General features: G+C 47.0%; 1 protein-coding gene across 5 annotated transcripts in view; it reads right to left on the reverse strand.

The window, feature by feature from the left end:
- LOC139383168 (MAP/microtubule affinity-regulating kinase 4-like) overlaps positions 1–19,663 on the reverse strand; it is a 56,541-nt gene that overhangs the window by 19,257 nt on the left and 17,621 nt on the right. For all 5 annotated transcript variants that reach the window (XM_071127546.1, XM_071127545.1, XM_071127547.1 and 2 more), the window contains exons 2-5: positions 19,466–19,663; positions 18,826–18,879; positions 2,752–2,800; positions 2,118–2,183 (exon numbers count right to left, since the gene is read on the reverse strand). In XM_071127546.1, the coding sequence (XP_070983647.1) occupies positions 2,118–2,183; positions 2,752–2,800; positions 18,826–18,879; positions 19,466–19,663 (367 nt within the window). The remainder of the gene's footprint in view (positions 1–2,117; positions 2,184–2,751; positions 2,801–18,825; positions 18,880–19,465) is intronic.

The raw sequence follows: 19,663 nt of genomic DNA on the forward strand, positions 1-19,663 counted from the left end.
AGGGCTTTAAAAATCTATAAATGTATCGTTCTTGTGCAAATCATATCTAGAAGCTACATTAAGGTTTTTATTTCCTTATTTTTATCTGGCGAAAGCGTGCAGACTAAGCATTAGCGCCTAACTGTACGCTCACCGGATACACGGCTCACCGGATACGTCGCCAAATGCTTTTGGGAACATGGGCACAAAAAAGTTCACTTCGGTCCACTGAGGCAAAAAGGACAATGTCAGGGTTTAATTCAATAAGAGAAAAGCTGCGAAATGGAAAGTTGAAAATAAATTGAAGGGAGGGTCAGAGCAGTAGTCTAATGTTGAGGGAAGATGTGGTGAAGTGGTAAGATGATAGCAGTGTTATGTTATGTGTGATGATTGTGAGGCGCTATACAAATTCGACAGTCACAAGAAGGGGACTTCCAAATGGCCCATCAAGGGAACTACTGTTCAGATGGGTTAAACGGAATAGTAGTCTGAAACCTGGACTGTAGGTCTATAACCTCTCACATAGCCCAATATAACACTAAGGCTTGCAAAATTAAGCATTTCTTGCAGTAAAATGATACACCAAATGTAGATTTTGACTCTGTAATATTATTTATTTATTTCAGCATCTTGAGAGAATGAATGCGCGGTTAGGGTCTGTAAAGGTACTATATTTATCAGCATCATAAAAGCTGATAGAAGCCTATTTCAACAACATAAAAATATGCATCCAAGCCGAACTGAAATCTTATCAGAAACATGTCGGGTCGAAATGTTCTTACATTTTCTTAAAACCGGTTAAACTGACATCATTGGGAAATTTTGCATAGAAAATCTTTCCCTTTTCCACAAATGTATTTATTGCATTTTCTCCCCGGCGAGAGAAGCAGCGATGAAGGGGAACATTTTACCAATATCAACTACGTCATTCTGGTGAGCAGGGTTTATTTAGTCTTCCAGGACAACAAGTCATGACAGAAGAGAAGCTGCATTTATCTAATTGTAGAAGTTGTTCAAAGTCGACTAACAAATAGCCGGCCAAAATGTCGGAAATTATAAGCAGAGACATAGGCCTATCGAAAAAGGCCTGCTCCCCCCAAAAATACCTCCACCATCTCTGACTGCACAGCAGATGTTCTATATTAGCGGGTTAGGGTCGGGCCTCAGATTTTCACTTTACCACATGGTAAATGGGTTACCACATGGTTTGCAGATGGGTTATTAGGTATTGCGGGTGGTTGAACAAACAGCTGACCCGCGCACCACTAATATATATATATAGTGTATTCATTAGAGTTCTATAATATAATTATATTGTATTTCTATGATGTACACATTAAGTGAGTGAGTGAAAAGAAATTGTAATGTAATAATATGAAGAGAGAATATAAAACAAATATATATATATATATATATAAAAATATGCTTTATTGTCACATACACCGGATAGGTACAGTGAAATGTGTTGTTTTACAGGGTCAGCCATAGTAGTACGGCGCCCCCTAAGCCAAATGGAGAGCATACGCAGCAGTAGTATCATCAGTGAGATGGATTATTAAATTGAGCCTGATCTGGGATCAGTATCTTCATCATTTAGCCTATAGGGCCTCATTCATCTCAGTGATCCCTGGCCTAATGGTTGACTTTGCATGGGCATGTCTACATGTCTGTGACCCATGCATGTGTCTGGGAATATATGGTGGTGGTGTGAGAGAGAGTTGAAAGAGAGAGAGTGACTGAATGAATGAATGCATGAGTGTGTGTTGTGTTTTTGTATAGTACATGCTTCATGCTAGAGGACACGTCCACTGGGAGAAAAGCAGCGAGGTTGAGATCAGGAGGGGGCACATGCTTGGCTATTAGTTCCTTATTTGGCAAGAAACAGAATGGGAGGAAAAATTGACAAACAAGCAGAGTGGGGATTAGAAGAGGGAGGGGACACAAGCAAAGAGAAGAATAGACAGAAAGTGAAGGAAGGGGAGAGAAAAGGAGAGTTCAGAGGGAGGGAGGGAGGAGGGCGGTCAGAGGACAATCGATGGGTCAGCGGTACTGGGAAAGCGTGAGGGAAGGGTGGAGAGAAAAGAGATGAGAGAGAAATGGAGGAGCGTGTAGGGATTGAGGGGAGGTACTCTGCTCACCCCCACTGGCGTACTCCATTATCAGATAGAGTGTATTCTCCGTCTCGATCACCTCAAACAGCTGCACTGTAACACACAAACATACATAGACACCTCAGTATAGTGGCACAGACAAACAACACACACAGTTGCACAAAGTGATTTACTGTGTGTTCCTTAGAGCAGGGAGATGTGCCGTAAATGCACAACAGTATAGTACGGCAGTTTATGTTTCAGCTGCATGCAGTATTAAATGTGACCGTGTGCTTTATAAATAAATGGAGGAAGTCTACTTGTCCTGGCTGTATATGAGCGACTACACCCTATTGCCTTTATTGTGCACTATGTTTGACCAGGGCCCATAGGGAATATGGTGCTATTTGGGACACAGCCTCTAGCCATTACAGGGGCAGCGCGAGGGGGTCTGGGCGTCCCTCAGTTAGACTGTACCCCCCTGGAAAGGAGGATCATTTTCAGCTCAGTGGGGGACTATTATCCATATCACACGTCCTGACTCCTGCTCAGCAGCTGTATTGACAGTGAAGGGGAACATTGCGTGAGGATGGGTGTTAGGCTGATGATGTTCTGGGGTCGGGTATGCCCTGCGGCACTACAACCTGGAAGCTGGGGAGATTAGTATAGCCGAGGCACTTACCAATATTTGGGTGGTTGAGGCCTTTCATGATGCGTACCTCTCTGAAGAGCTGGAGGAAAGAGAGAGAGAAGAAGCGAGTTAAAATAATGTTATTTAATTATTCAAGTCTTCACAGCCACACTGATATATATAGCGCATGCGAAGATAGGCATGAAAGTGGGGGGAGATCAAAATTCCTGATTCATAATATAAGAACTGAACATCAGACAGGCGGATAGGAGGAGGTTAGCCCGCCTCCACCCGTCACTCATTTATTCATTCATAAATAAGCTCAGCTGCTTGTCGGGAAAATGGACGCACCTCCCCCTCCAACACTAGCTGGCTTCCTGCTAATTAGAGAGTGGACCACTCCAGGGACAGCCTGACTAGACAGAGCGCCTCTCCCCCTGGGCAGAGCCTCTCTCCCCACAGGGCTCCCTCATCCATCATGGAGGTACCGCTGCTTTTAGCCTCTTCTCTTTCTAGAAATAGTGGGGGCCCCACATCACATAGTCGCTGCAACGGTGGTGCGGCACGGGCACTGTCTGCCACTGCTGTGTGTTATTCAACGTCTTGTGAGGTGACACACAATTGTATTTACACACTGTCGCACACCCACAATTTGACACACACACACGGCCCTCCCTCGAACACATTCATAAGCCTCCTTTCCTGGTTGTGACATCTGCTGAAAGTGGGGAAACAGGGAGCGCTGACGGCATACATACAAGCATCTTGGGGATAATTATAGTGTATGTGTGCACCAGCCCACAGAGTGCTCTCTTTGAACTGTATATGGTGAGACTGGGTGACGAGGCATCAGCTTGCTCTGACCAGGTAAAAGGGTATCCGTGAGAGACTGTGTTACAAGGGCTGGGTTTGTGGAAAGGGGAATACTTCAATAAAGACAGAAATAGAGGCAAACACAAAGTTAGATTTCACAATGTATGAGTGAGCAAAAGCAAGAGAAGGAAGGAGAGAAAGGGAGAAAGACAGGAAGGATAGAGAAAGAAACACACACAATGGATGGAATGTGCTGATGGTTGTGTGAGAAGGTGTCCAGCTTCCTTAGAAGTTCAAGCCCATTCTTACAAAACACAGAGCGTCACCCAGGGAGCTGCGTCTCACCCGTCTGTCCCTCTCTCTTTCACTCTCTCTCTGGAGCCCCCCCAACCCCTGTCTCAGCCACCACCACCCCATACCTCTCTCTCAGCCCCTCCCACCCCATGCCTCTCTCTCAGCCACCCCCACCCCATGCCTCTCTCTCAGCCTCCCCCACCCCTCTCTCTCAGCCACCCCACCTCTCTCTCTCAGCCACCCCACCTCTCTCTCTCAGCCACCCCACCCCTCTCTCTCAGCCACCCCACCCCTCTCTCTCAGCCACCCCACCTCTCTCTCTCAGCCACCCCACCCCTCTCTCTCAGCCTCCCCACCCCCCTCTCTCTCAGCCTCCCCACCCCTCTCTCTCAGCCACCCCACCCCTCTCTCTCAGCCTCCCCACCCCCCTCTCTCTCAGCCTCCCCACCCCTCTCTCTCAGCCACCCCACCCCTCTCTCTCAGCCACCCCCACCCCTCTCTCTCAGCCACCCCCACCCCTCTCTCTCAGCCTCCCCACCGCTCTCTCTCAGGCTCCCCACCCCTCTCTCTCAGCCACCCCACCCCTCTCTCAGCCACCCCACCCCTCTCTCAGCCACCCCACCCCTCTCTCTCAGCCACCCCACCTCTCTCTCTCAGCCACCCCACCCCTCTCTCTCAGCCTCCCCACCCCCCTCTCTCTCAGCCTCCCCACCCCTCTCTCTCAGCCACCCCACCCCTCTCTCTCAGCCTCCCCACCCCCCTCTCTCTCAGCCTCCCCACCCCTCTCTCTCAGCCACCCCACCCCTCTCTCTCAGCCACCCCCACCCCTCTCTCTCAGCCACCCCCACCCCTCTCTCTCAGCCACCCCCACCCCTCTCTCTCAGCCTCCCCACCGCTCTCTCTCAGGCTCCCCACCCCTCTCTCTCAGCCACCTCACCCCTCTCTCAGCCACCCCACCCCTCTCTCTCAGCCACCCCACCCCTCTCTCTCAGCCACCCCACCCCTCTCTCTCAGCCACCCCACCCCTCTCTCTCAGCCTCCGCCACCCCTCTCTCTCAGCCACCCCACCCCTCTCTCTCAGCCTCCCTATGCTCTACCCCGTGATTCTGGCCTTCTGCGGCAGCTTTCAAACAAGATATCTGTACACGGAAGTGGCAAGAGTAAAGTTGTGAGGATGATATATATATTTTGGATTGCCTTGAGGACAGAGGGAAACAGAGAGAAGGAAACTGAGAATGATTCAAATGTGTATGCCTCAGGGACTGTGCAAGCAAATGACTAATTTCTCAAATAAACAGAACGGAGCCGGGCTGGTAAGGTGGGTTCAATGATTTAAATTGCACACACACGCACACGCACACACTCCCATGTAGCTAGACAGAGGCATAGTTTTTGGCCCGTTGGAGCACATAAGCATACCTACTGAGGTGAAGCGCTTTCAAAACAGCCAGTGTTTCTCAGTTCAGACCCCAAAAATATTTATAAATAATACAAGGAAAAATATCTGGGGATATGGCCAGGGGGGATAAGTCAAAAACATGAACATAGATGATGATTATGATTTTCTTGTTTGTGGTGTTACTTACAAGGGGAAAGTTCTACCAAGCATGACTGTCTACTTCCTGGTAGTGATGTAATAATACATGGAAGATGTAGTAATGAGGTGATGGATTACCCAACCTGCAGCATGGTCGGACTCCATATAGCGCCCATCGTTAGAACAATAGCCCCGCTCTCCCTTTCGTGCTGTTGCACTTTAAAATGACCTACCTAGACCAGTATGGAGACATGCTTACAGAAAAACAGTATGTGATGCAACACAAGATATTGATCGGTTTGTCACTGGGCCACATGATGTTGAAGCAGGCGGTGTCCACAGTCCTATTTTTGTTCACCAAGTACAACCTCAAGAAGAGGGCTAGTTTAGTGTTGTTGTACTAATGTCTTGCGCATTTGTATCTATAACACCTGCACTGAATGCAAATATTTATCAAGACCCAACAAATATACTATGGACTATAGGCTAGTGATACATGACTGTAGGATATAGGCTAGTGATACATGACTGTAGGATATAGGCTAGTGATACATGACTGTAGGATATAGGCTAGTGATACATGACTGTAGGATATATAGGCTAGTGATATACGACTGTAGGATATAGGCTAGTGATACATGACTGTAGGATATAGGCTAGTGATATATGACTGTAGGATATAGGCTAGTGATACATGACTGTAGGATATATAGGCTAGTGATATATGACTGTAGGATATAGGCTAGTGATACATGACTGTAGGATATAGGCTAGTGATATATGACTGTAGGATATAGGCTAGTGATATATGACTGTAGGGTATATAGGCTAGTGATATATGACTGTAGGATATAGGCTAGTGATATACGACTGTAGGGTATATAGGCTAGTGATATATGACTGTAGGATATAGGCTAGTGATATATGACTGTAGGGTATATAGGCGTGTGATATATGACTGTAGGATATTGGCTAGTGATATATGACTGTAGGATATTGGCTAGTGATATATGACTAGGATATATAGGCTAGTGATATATAGGCTAGTGATATATGACTGTAGGATATAGGCTAGTGATACATAACTGTAGGATATTGGCTAGTGATATATGACTGTAGGATATATAGGCTAGTGATATATAGGCTAGTGATATATGACTGTAGGATATAGGCTAGTGATATATGACTGTAGGATATAGGCTAGTGATATATGACTGTAGGATATAGGCTAGTGATACATGACTGTAGGATATAGGCTAGTGATACATGGACTGTAGGATATATAGGTTAGTGATATATGGGCTAGTGATATATGACTGTAGGATATAGGCTAGTGATATATGACTGTAGGATATAGGCTAGTGATACATGACTGTAGGATATAGGCTAGTGATACATGACTGTAGGATATATAGGCTAGTGATACATGACTGTAGGATATATAAGCTAGTGATATATGACTGTAGGATATAGGCTAGTGATACATGACTGTAGGATATAGGCTAGTGATACATGACTGTAGGATATATAGGCTAGTGATATATGACTGTAGGATATAGGCTAGTGATACATGACTGTAGGATATAGGCTAGTGATACATGACTGTAGGATATATAGGCTAGTGATACATGACTGTAGGATATATAGGCTAGTGATACATGACTGTAGGATATATAGGCTAGTGATACATGACTGTAGGATATATAAGCTAGTGATATATGACTGTAGGATATAGGCTAGTGATACATGACTGTAGGATATAGGCTAGTGATACATGACTGTAGGATATATAGGCTAGTGATACATGACTGTAGGATATAGGCTAGTGATACATGACTGTAGGATATATAGGCTAGTGATACATGACTGTAGGATATAGGCTAGTGAGATTAAACACTGTACAGAGAAACCTAGTTCTTGAAAAACAATTTAAAGGCAGAAAATAGGACTCACAGCTTCCCTTGTTATACATTTTTCCAATGCCAAAGTGCAGGGCAGCTGGACGCAACCATAAATCTGATGGTGTACATGTGTCCCGTCCCATACAGACACACTGAGACAATCAGCCTGTGTGAAGCAGACATGTCACATAGTAATGCGGCTAATGTGGACCAGGGCTACTGTGAGTGCCACATAGAGTACACAAGTATACATTCAGTGTCCACAAACACACATCAGTGACATGATGCAGCTCCATGCGTGAACATTCAATCCAAATCAAACACACATCCCTTGAGACTGTATGTAATTGAATTGAGGAGAGCAGCTGTTCACCTGAGCTCTAAAGAAAAATAATCAGATAAGCCCGTCTCTCCTCTCCTCTCCCGCCACCTCCTTAATCTTTTTCTCTTCCGTCATATCCCCCTCCCTTCTATCTACCACTTTCTCCCTCTCTCACACGCCCATAAATGACTTCCTGGTCCATTCCCTTGGCCTAACGTCACTGTTGCCATGCCAACCCATGTCAGACTCTATAGTCCTAGTCTCACCCCCAGGCAAGTGTCTTCCCAGGGGAGCTTCTCCACCCCACCCCTACCCCAACCCAGCCCTGTATTGCCTGCCACCCTCAGCACATGACTGGCCAAGGGAACGGACAGCCCATCCACAGTGTGCATCTGTCTAATGCAGTCCTCCCTCCCTCCTCCACCCTCTCTCCCCGTCTCATCCCTGCACATCCCTCTCACCCTGTACATCACACCGGAAGCCAATCTCGCTCTGAAGCAGAAAGCACAGAGAGAGCACAAAAGGGCAGAATTAATCAACCTCTGAGCTCCCTCTGGTTTTTCTCCTCTGTTTTGCATGGGGATTTGCACAAAGCAGCTTACTAAGTTGCCTCTCTCTCTCGTACTCTCTGTGTGTTATTGTGGGTCGAGGTTACCGTTGGGTCAGTCAGCGGTGGACACAGGCAGTTGTTGAACACAAGGCAGTGTTTTTGTCTGCGTGCCTCACTCTGACCAGTTAATCCAGGCCTTGTGTCCGAGCTCTGGCCTGAACAATCCCACGCATAGTTGCACTCACACACAGGAAAAATATGCCTGCATAGGACACACACATATACACTCGCTTTACCCACACACAGACACTTTACACAACCACATTACGCACGCACAGTCACACACAAGCACACCCACCCTGACCACACTGTCACATGACCATCGAGAGAGACAACGAGAGAGAGAGAGAGCGAGAGGTAAACGGAACTCACAGGCTCCCCTCTCAAATGACTCAGCAGAGCCACTGAATAACCTGCTCTGTCTCTGAAAGAGACATCTATCCACGCCAAGGGCCAAGCAAGCCATTGCCCATGAATGACTGCTCCCTCCCTCCCTGCATAACGATAACATCTGATGCAAGTGCCACTGCCTAAACTGCCCCTAACCCCCCCCAACCTAACCAACAGAATACCCCTCCCTCCCTGCCCTAACTCTCTCTCCCCATACACCCCAACCCCATCCCCCCTTCATGTCCCTGTGGGACCCAGGTTGCTCCTCTGGGAAAGGGGGTGTGATCATGCAGAAGGAGCCCTTTCATGTTGGACATGGTGGATCAGGGCATTTCAAGGCAACGGCTGTTGTCAACATGGCCCCTCAACAGAGACCATGGTGATGAGGAGCAGACCCGGAGCTTCCTCGATACAAGCCGATCTAAAACTAATGCTGAGTTCTACCACGGGGGGCAGATAGATGGCCCCAGCAGGGGCAGCCTCAGGGGCCAGGGCTACAGGTGCTTCCACCCGGATTGAGTTTGCCCTGTGTAGCATCCAAATGCATGAGGGTAGATTGGGTTCAAAGTTCAAACACACACTGGTGACTGTTTGTGGCCAAATTGGTATAGCATAATTCCAGCCTCAGCTACAATATACCTTCAAGTGTTTGAATGATTCATGGACAGTAATAATAAACAATAGTTTATTTCAGGAATTCACCTCATGTTTGTTTGACCATAGTTTAGGATTGAATGTCCTATCATGTAACTGTTGACACTGAGAAGCTGACAGAGTCAAATCTACACAGAGCATGAGGTAGTACAACCTTTACTGTTTGGCAAGAAGCAATAAAGCACATCCAAGTCACATGCCTATCCAGAACTACAGCAACAGGCTTAAATTGTTTCCTGTAAAGGGTAGCAATCATTAGATCCCAAAGAGAGAAGACAAAACAGTCCATGTCTGCCTCCCAAAATGGCACCCTATTCCCATAGGGCTCTGGTCAAAAGTAGTGCACTATATAGGGAATAGAGCTCTGGTCTAAAGTAGTGTACTATATAGGGAATAGAGCTCTGGTCTAAAGTAGTGTACTAAACTCAGCAAAAAAAGAAACCTCCCTTTTTCATGACCCTGTCTTTCAAAGATAATTCATACAAATCCAAATAACTTCACAGATCTTCATTGTAAAGGGTTTAAACACTGTTTTCCATGCTTGTTCAATGAAGCATAAACAATTAATGAACATGCAGTTGTGGAACGGTCGTTAAGACACTAACAGCTTACAGACAGTAGGCAATTAAGTTATGAAAACGTAGGACACTAAAAGAGGCCTTTCTACTGACTCTGAAAAACACCAAAAGAAAGATGCCCAGGGTCCCTGCTCATCTGCATGAACAAGCCTTAGGCATGCTGCAAGGAGAAATGAGAACTGCAGATGTGGTCAGGGCAATAAATTGGAATGTCCGTACTGTAAGACGCCTAAGACAGCGCTACAGGGAGACAGGACGGACAGCTGATCGTCCTCGCAGTGGCAGACCACATGGCAGACCACAACACCTACACAGGGTCGGTACATCCAAACATCACACCTGCGGGACAGTTACACAAAGAGTTACACTAAGAACGCACAATCCTTCCATCAGTGCTCAGACCGTCCGATATAGGCTGAGAGAGGCTGGACTGAGGGCTTGTAGGCCTGTTGTAAGACAGGTCCTCACCAGACATCACCGGCAACAACGTTGCCTATGGGCACAAACCCACCGTCGCTGGACCAGACAGGACTGGCAAAAAGTGCTCTTCACTGACGAGTCGCGGTTTTGTCTCACCAGGGGTGGTGATCGGATTCGCATTTATCGACGAAGGAATGAGCGTTACACCGAGGCCTGTACTCTGGAGCGGGAGCGATTTGGAGGTGGAGGGTCCGTCATGGTCTGGGGCGGTGTGTCACAGCATCATCAAACTGAGCTTGTTGTCATTGCAGGCAATCTCAACGCTGTGCGTTACAGGGAAGACATCCTCCTTCCTCATATGGTACCCTTCCTGCAGGCTCATCCTGACATGACCCTCCAACCTGACAATGCCACCAGCCATACTGCTCATTCTGTGGGTGATTTCCTGCAAGACAGGAATGTCAGTGTTCTGCCATGGCCAGCGAAGAGCCCGGATCTCAATCCCATTGAGCACGTCTGGGACCTGTTGGATTGGAGGGTGAGGGCTTGGGCCATTCCCCCCAGAAATGTCAGGGAACTTGCAGGTGCCTTGGTGGAAGAGTGGGGTAACATCTCACAGCAATAACTGGCAAATCTGGTGCAGTCCATGAGGAGGAGATGCACTGCAGTACTTAATGCAGCTGGTGGCCACACCAGATACTGACTGTTACTTTTGATTTTGACCCCTCATTTGTTCACACATTATTCAATTTCTATTAGTCACATGTCTGTGGAACTTGTTCAGTTTATGTCTCAGTTGTTGAATCTAGTTATGTTCATAAAAATACTTGCACATGTTAAGTTTGTTGAAAATAAACGCAGTTGACAGTGAGAGGACGTTTCTTTTTTTTGCTGAGTTTATATAGGGAATAGGGTTCCATTTGGAACACTCTCATAGGCAGCAACTCAGAAACTGGATTACTGCACATATTCTGACCCCTGCATGAACAGAATGAAAACCACTCTTCCCATCATCCTTCAACAGTGTGGGAAAATATCCTGCCCCCTCTGTATTAATTCCTTTAATATCTTAATGATACACACTACCCACTGATAAACAAACATACTGTCAGGCAGCGTCCTTATCCCTTTCTCGAGAACATACACACACACACACACACCAACGCGTGCACGCACACACACACACACACGGTCTGTGCTCTTTGGTTCTGCCTCATCTCATGGTTGCTTGCTTTCTCAGGATCCCAGCTCCAGTGCCCTGGCCCCCTGGAAGACCCCACCTCCTCTGGGTTCGGCTGTCCCCATTGTTTGTCTGTCTGGAATGCTGCTCCTGGCTGAAGGGGCCTGATAGAGGGATAACCCCCCCCCCCCCCCGCAATGTAGCATCAGACTCTTTTGAAGGGGCCCTACATGGTGAAGGATTACACCCAACACACACAGAGACTCTCACATAGGCTCTCACAGGCAGACTTATGCACACTCTTGACAGTGACGAAGCTTGAGAAAAGGTGGAAGATGAGGGGAATAGGGGGTATAGAGAGGCTGTAGGGTGGGTGAGGTGTGAGGGACAGAAGTGACGTGAAGGATGACAGAGACAGGGTTTAAAGTTAAAGGGCCTAGTGTGGAATAGATCAGAGGTTGGGACTGGGAATGAGTGGGAGGTAGAGTGAGGGGTGGAGTAGGAAAGAGACATAGGTGGTGGGAGGTAGTATTTAGGGGTATGAGATAGATAGGCATGGGTTTAGGAATGGGGTTAGTAAGTGGTTGGGGGTGTTTCAGATACATCAGGCAGTTGTTTTAGGATGGGTGCAAGTGTCTGTCCTGCTCAGTGTGTATCAGCTGCTGGGGATCCCCCATGCAGCCCCTAATGGGATTAGAGGGAGACTGAGTGACTTTGGGGGGCGGTGGGCCAACATGGATCATTGCTGCTACAGCCCTGCTGTCACTGTCATATTAAAGCCTGCAGACTGCAGCCAGATTACCCCAAGTGTTCTGCAGCAGTGCAGTTGGCTGGTGGGGGGCGGAGCCTGGGCCCTTAAATCACCTGCCACCGCTTGGGTGTGTTCCTCTAGCTACTGTGGGGGGTCCAGCCTCCAGAGAAACACCAGAGAGTACATCTGTGGTTACTCTGCAGTGCCTGAAGAGAGGTGATGAGAGAAGGGAGGGAGGGAAAGATAGACAGAAACTGGAAATAAAGTGGGTTAGGTGACATATAGAGAGGGAGAGGAGGTCAGAGAGTGGGGTAAGAGAGGGAGGGCGAGAAAAAGACAGGGTGGGAGAGGGGAATGTTGCAATACAAAAGAGAGCAGGATAGGGAGGGGAGGGGAGGGACACAGTGTGGAGAGAGAGAGAGAGAGAGAGAGAGAGAGAGAGAGAGAGAAAGAGAGAGAGTCACCTGGTGCTCTGGTCTAGTGTGTCCTGAATGGGAGGAGAATAGTGCTGACAGGACAACCGTCTGCCCGTTGCGCTACTGCAGCAGTATCCATCCACCAGCGAACCTCTGCATGCAGAGATCACAAACCACCCCCGTTCCCCTCCCTCCCGGCATCCATCCCCAGTCCCCACTAGGAAACCACTCAACACTAGGGGTGCATCGTTAATGGCACTCTACTCTCTATGTAGGCTCATAGGGCTCTAGGCAAAAGTTGTGCACTATATAGGGAATAGGATGCCATTTGGGATGCAGCCTGGAACAGCGGGCATTTATAAGTCATATTCTCCAAGAATCAATGGCTATATAATTACTTTCAAAGTCCAAAATGGATGTACCAATCGAGATTGCCCCTTTAACTCTATGGTGGCCACTTCACTTCAAACTTGTGATGGGAGTTTCTTGCAAGCAATAACAAAAGGTCTACGAATATTTTTACTTTACAGGATGTCTGCAAAGCAATAGTAGCTAACTAATTGTGAACAGTATAATTTGCAGTGGCTGGTGCCAGCCATATCTTTATCCGCGGTAGACAAATAATACCTTAAACAGAGCCACAATCGATAGCAGCGTGTTTTATATTGATTTAATTGTCCTAAGTAAGAGCCTGCTCCTGTTATGCTGACAACGAGGCTAAAGTTTGGTCAGCAGATGACGCTTTGATACAAATATGTGCACCTCGTCAGATGCCTGTGACAAGATGGTTGATCAAAACATGTTCGCCTAGCAACAGGGAAGCATGAGTGTGATGTCATCTGCATCAATTCTCACATTGGAGGCATGAATGCGTTGCCATGCTCATACAAAGCCTACAGCGGTCTGTAGAGGATCCATTCAGCATGTATGGACCCTCTCAGTAGTAAGTTGAGTGATTATGAGACAGGTGACTGGGGTTGATTATGACAGGTGACTGGGGTTGATTATAAGACAGGTGACTGGGGTTGATTATGAGACAGGTGACTGTGGTTGATTATGAGACAGGTGACTGGGGTTGATTATGAGACAGGTGACTGGGGTTGATTATGAGACAGGTGACTGGGGTTGATTATGAGACAGGTGACTGGGGTTGATTATGAGACAGGTGACTGGGGTTGATTATGAGACAGGTGACTGGGGTTGATTATGACGGGTGACTGGGGTTGATTATGACGGGTGACTGGGGTTGATTATGACGGGTGACTGGGGTTGATTATGACGGGTGACTGGGGTTGATTATGACGGGTGACTGGGGTTGATTATGACGGGTGACTGGGGTTGATTATGACGGGTGACTGGGGTTGATTATGACGGGTGACTGGGGTTGATTATGACGGGTGACTGGGGTTGATTATGAGACGGGTGACTGGGGTTGATTATGAGACGGGTGACTGGGGTTGATTATGAGACGGGTGACTGGGGTGATTATGACGGGTGACTGGGATTGATTATGACGGGGGACTGGGGTTGATTATGACGGGGGACTGGGGTTGATTATGACGGGGGACTGGGGTTGATTATGACGGGGGACTGGGGTTGATTGAGACGGGTGACTGGGGTTGATTATGACGGGTGACTGGGGTTGATTATGACGGGTGACTGGGGTTGATTATGAAGGGTAACTGGGGTTGATTATGACGGGTGACTGGGGTTGATTATGACGGGTGACTGGGGTTGATTATGACGGGTGACTGGGGTTGATTATGACGGGTGACTGGGGTTGATTATGACGGGTGACTGGGGTTGATTATGACGGGTGACTGGGGTTGATTATGTCGGGTGACTGGGGTTGATTATGAGACGGGTGACTGGGGTTGATTATGAGACGGGGGACTGGGGTTGATTATGACGGGGGACTGGGGTTGATTATGACGGGGGACTGGGGTTGATTATGACGGGGGACTGGGGTTGATTATGACGGGTGACTGGGGTTGATTATGACGGGTGACTGGGGTTGATTATGACGGGTGACTGGGGTTGATTATGACGGGTGACTGGGGTTGATTATGACGGGTGACTGGGGTTGATTATGACGGGTGACTGGGGTTGATTATGACGGGTGACTGGGGTTGATTATGACGGGTGACTGGGGTTGATTATGACGGGTGACTGGGGTTGATTATGACGGGTGACTGGGGTTGATTATGACGGGTGACTGGGGTTGATTATGACGGGTGACTGGGGTTGATTATGACGGGTGACTGGGGTTGATTATGACAGGTGACTGGGGTTGATTATGAGACGGGTGACTGGGGTTGATTATGAGACGGGTGACTGGGGTTGATTATGAGACGGGGGACTGGGGTTGATTATGACGGGGGACTGGGGTTGATTATGACGGGGGACTGGGGTTGATTATGACGGGGGACTGGGGTTGATTATGACGGGTGACTGGGGTTGATTATGACGGGTGACTGGGGTTGATTATGACGGGTGACTGGGGTTGATTATGACGGGTGACTGGGGTTGATTATGACGGGTGACTGGGGTTGATTATGACGGGTGACTGGGGTTGATTATGACGGGTGACTGGGGTTGATTATGACGGGTGACTGGGGTTGATTATGACAGGTGACTGGGGTTGATTATGACGGGTGACTGGGGTTGATTATGACAGGTGACTGGGGTTGATTATGACGGGTGACTGGGGTTGATTATGACGGGTGACTGGGGTTGATTATGACGGGTGACTGGGGTTGATTATGACGGGGGACTGGGGTTGATTATGACAGGTGACTGGGGTTGATTATGACGGGTGACTGGGGTTGATTATGACAGGTGACTGGGGTTGATTATGACGGGTGACTGGGGTTGATTATGACGGGTGACTGGGGTTGATTTTGACAGGTGACTGGGGTTGATTATGACGGGTGACTGGGGTTGATTATGACGGGTGACTGGGGTTGATTATGACAGGTGACTGGGGTTGATTATGACGGGTGACTGGGGTTGATTATGATGGGTGACTGGGGTTCCGTCTCAAATGGTACCCTATTCCCTATATAGTGTAAAGGGACGCACAATGGGAATAAGCCTGTGTATGTGTGGTCAAACCAAGCTCAAGCCTGCTGTTCAATTGCCTCAAAATGAGGAGGGACAGTCATACACAATTCAATACATGTCTCTGTCCTCCATTGGTTTTGTCTGAAGAAAGCGTACTACAGTCATATGAAGTCGGGCCAGCATACTAACCTTATTACAGCTATGCTATGCAATGTATCTATACATAGGCTCTGTCTGCCCATGAACTCTGACCACACTGGACAGTTATGTGCATCGCTCCATGCTTAAATAGAGTTCCACTGAGGGGCAACACATGATACAGCAGCACCTTCCTACAGTTCTCTCTCATATGGACAGCAACATTATCATTGCGTAGTTGTCAATGTTCCAAAATCATTGCCCCCATCATTCCCATTGATTTGTAGCTAGTGGTGGCTGAAGTTAGCTGAAGTTTGTAATGGCTGTTTAGAGAAAACAGAACTATGGATTATATGGGTGTGCATATTTCCCTTTCAAGACGATTCGATACGTATCTAGATGGACTCCGATATGATACAGGAACGACATGTTTTAGTTTGAAACGATTCAGTGCGATGAGAGAACGTTTGTATGTGGTGTGTAAATGATGGGTGTCTATGGTGTATGTACTATGTAGGCACCTGAGCAGAGCCATAAAGGAGACCAGGATTCTACCACCCCACTACCAGATTATGGGGGGCAATGTAGACAGTTTTTTGGTTCTGAAATCACCATCACCCACTAATGAACTTGGCATTTTTGAGGTTAAGTGTTTGAGCAAGTAATGTATCAATATTTACTGTTTATAAATTAGCTATGACATAGCCAATAAAAATATAGCACATCTTTGGATTTCACCCACAATTAAAAATCAAATAGTTTTGACCTTTTGGAAGTTTTTAATGGAGTGATCTCCTCTTCGGCCATGCAGTGCGCCTCGCACATGTCATTGCTGTCCTCGTTATGAAATTATCAACTTCATCCTGTATATCTAAGAAAGTTACCATATACAGTGCATTCAGAAAGTATTCAGACCCCTTGACATTTTCCACAGTTTGTTACGTTACAGCCTTATTCTAAAATTGATTTAATAATTTATTCCCCTCATTAATATATACACAATACCCCATAATGACAAAGCGAAAACAGGTTTTTAGAAATGTTTGCAAATGTATTAAAAATAAAAAAACACAAATACCTTATTTACATAAGTAATTCAGACCCTTTGCTATGAGGCTCAAAATTGAGCTCAGGTGCGTCCTGTTTCCATTGATCATCCTTTAGATGTTTCTACAACTTAATTGAAGTCCACCTGTGGTAAATTCAATTGACTGGACATGATTTGGAAAGGCACACACCTGTCTATATAAGGTCCCACAGTTGACAGTGCATGTCAGAGCTAAAACCAAGCCATGAGATTGAAGGAATTGTCAATAGAGCTGAGAGACAGGATTGTGTCGAAGCACAGATCTGGGGAAGAGTACCAAAAGATTTCTGCAGCATTAAAGGTCCCCAAGAACACAGTGGCCTCCTCCATTCTTAAATCGTTAAATGGAAAAAGTTTGGAACCACCAAGACTCTTCCTAGAGGTGGACGTTCGGCCAAACTGAGCAATCGGGGGAGAAGGGCCTTGATCAGGGAGGTGACCAACAACCCGATGGTCACTCTGACAGAGCTCCAGAGTTCCTCTGTGGAGATGGGAGAACCCTCCAGAAGGACAACCATCTCTACAGCACTCCACCAGTCAGGCTTTTAGTGGTCAGACGGAAGCCACTCCTCAGTAAAAGTGACATGACAGCCCACTTGGAGTTTGCTAAAAGACACCTAAAGAACTCTCAGACCATGAGAAACAAGATTCTCTGGTCTGATGAAACCAAGATTGAACTCTTTGGCCTGAATGCCAATCGTCATGTCTGGAGGAAACCTGGCACCATCCCTACGGTGAAGCATGGTGGTGGCAGCATCATACTGTGGGGATGGTTTTCAGCGGCAGGGACTGGGAGACTAATCAGGATCGAGGGAAAGATGAATGGAGCAAAGTACAAAGAGATCCTTGATGAAAATCTGCTCCAGTGCTCAGGACCTCAGACTGGGGCGAAGGTTCACCTTCCAATAGAACAACGACCCTAAGCACACAGCCAAGACAATAGAGGAGTGGCTTTGGGACAAGTCTCTGAATGTCCTTGAGTGGCCACCAGAGCCCAGACTTGAACATGATTGAACATCTCTGGAGAGACCTGAAAATAGCTGTGCAGTGACGCTCCCCATGCAACCTGACAGAGCTTGAGAGGATCTGCAGAGAATGGGAGAAACTCAACAATTTACCCTTTAAATGGCCTTGAAATCACTGGTATGTTTGCAGCAAAATGGTTAATGTTATTTGGGATCCTTGGGAAGTCCCTACCCTAAACCATGAGAACTCGGTCCTCGTGCCCCCATGGGGTACACGTTTTAGTTTTTGCCCTACACTACACAGCTGATTCAAATGATCAAAGCTTGATGATTAGTTTATTATTTTAATCAGCTGTATAGTGTGAGGTCAAAAACCAAAATGTGCACCCCTTGGGGTTCCGAGGACTGAATTTGGGAAACCCTGTCTTACCCTAACCATAGCCATAACCATTTTAAATTTCAACTTCAGATGGGGTAGGAACACCCCAAGGATTCTGGACCTCAGGGACCGCAGCAAAACCATCAAAACATCCCAGAAACTATACGCCTCCTAGACCAGTAGAACTCAGAACGAGGTCAAATGTTAGGCCATTGAATCCTCACACCATCTCACTGGCCAAATGTCCACCAAAACAAGTACACAGGAGTCCACTTCCTGTCACAGTATATTGATTTTAACCTAGTTGTTTAGCCTAGATACTAGCCTAGGTGTTGAGCGAGTTATCAGCTGTGTAGGGAGAGAGCGCAGACAGAGTGCAGGTCAGCATAATATAGTCAATATTGAAACAAAAACCATGACGTTAGGAAGGTTGCATTCAAGCTGATAAATTCTGCTCCTAACCATCACAATCTCAAATGACATGAAGATTATGGTTCTCTTGATGCTTCTTGATGCTGTTTGTGTCTTGTAAAACTGTGTGACGTCGCATGCTTTTTCGGCCTCGTTTCCAGACAAGACTTTTATTCTCCAAACCGTTTCTCATGACATGCACACAACAGCACTCACCTTCTGTAGGCTGGTCGGGTTGAGCTGATTTTTGTCAATGATCTTTATTGCAACCTGAAACGTTGAGAGACAAATCATTACAATCAGTGAAATCAAAACAGTGACATATGTTTTGATTTTAATAGATCCCAAAGCTCAAACTCTAAAACAAACCAACAAGCTATAAGGCCCCATAAGTGGCTTAACAGCGTGGTTTGTCTCGGTCAAAGTGTGAGTGAGACTAGGACTGTAAATGTATATGGTTCACTACACACTGCTCTCCACATGATCCCATTCCATGTCATTGGTTTAACTTTTAACAACCCTGTGGAATTACGCACCTAAAAATGTGGGCTTTATGGGCTAACGTTACATTATGTTTACAACTACACAGGCCTTAAAAGTCATTACAGACTAGAATAACAAACCCAGTCTTGTTCTTTCCATAAGTTTCTCTAAAACTACAACTACCATCCATCCCTCCCACATGTTCCATGCTCTCACCACAACCAACCTGTCAAACGGCCTATTACAAACCTCATTGGCCGTGTGCACTATTCCTACCAGCCTAACCCCATTCTTCAGTCAAGTACCCACTTCTCTACCCCAGCCTCCCCCCTCAGTCTAGCCCATCCACACCACCAGCCCAGTCCAGTCTCACCTCTTTGCCCGTTAAGATATGCCTGGCCAGCTTGACTTTGGCGAAGTTGCCCTTGCCAATGGTCTTGAGCAGACGGTAGTTGCCGATGTGCGGCTGCTCGTCCGAACACGAGGCGATAGAGTTCCGGCATCGTGCTCCGAGTGATCTGCTCGACCAACCAGTGCTCTTCTCCGAGCGGCTCGTCGAGAGAGAGGTATG

The sequence above is a fragment of the Oncorhynchus clarkii genome, chromosome 24 (genome assembly GCF_045791955.1).
Source record: "Oncorhynchus clarkii lewisi isolate Uvic-CL-2024 chromosome 24, UVic_Ocla_1.0, whole genome shotgun sequence".
Lineage (NCBI taxonomy): Eukaryota > Metazoa > Chordata > Actinopteri > Salmoniformes > Salmonidae > Oncorhynchus > Oncorhynchus clarkii.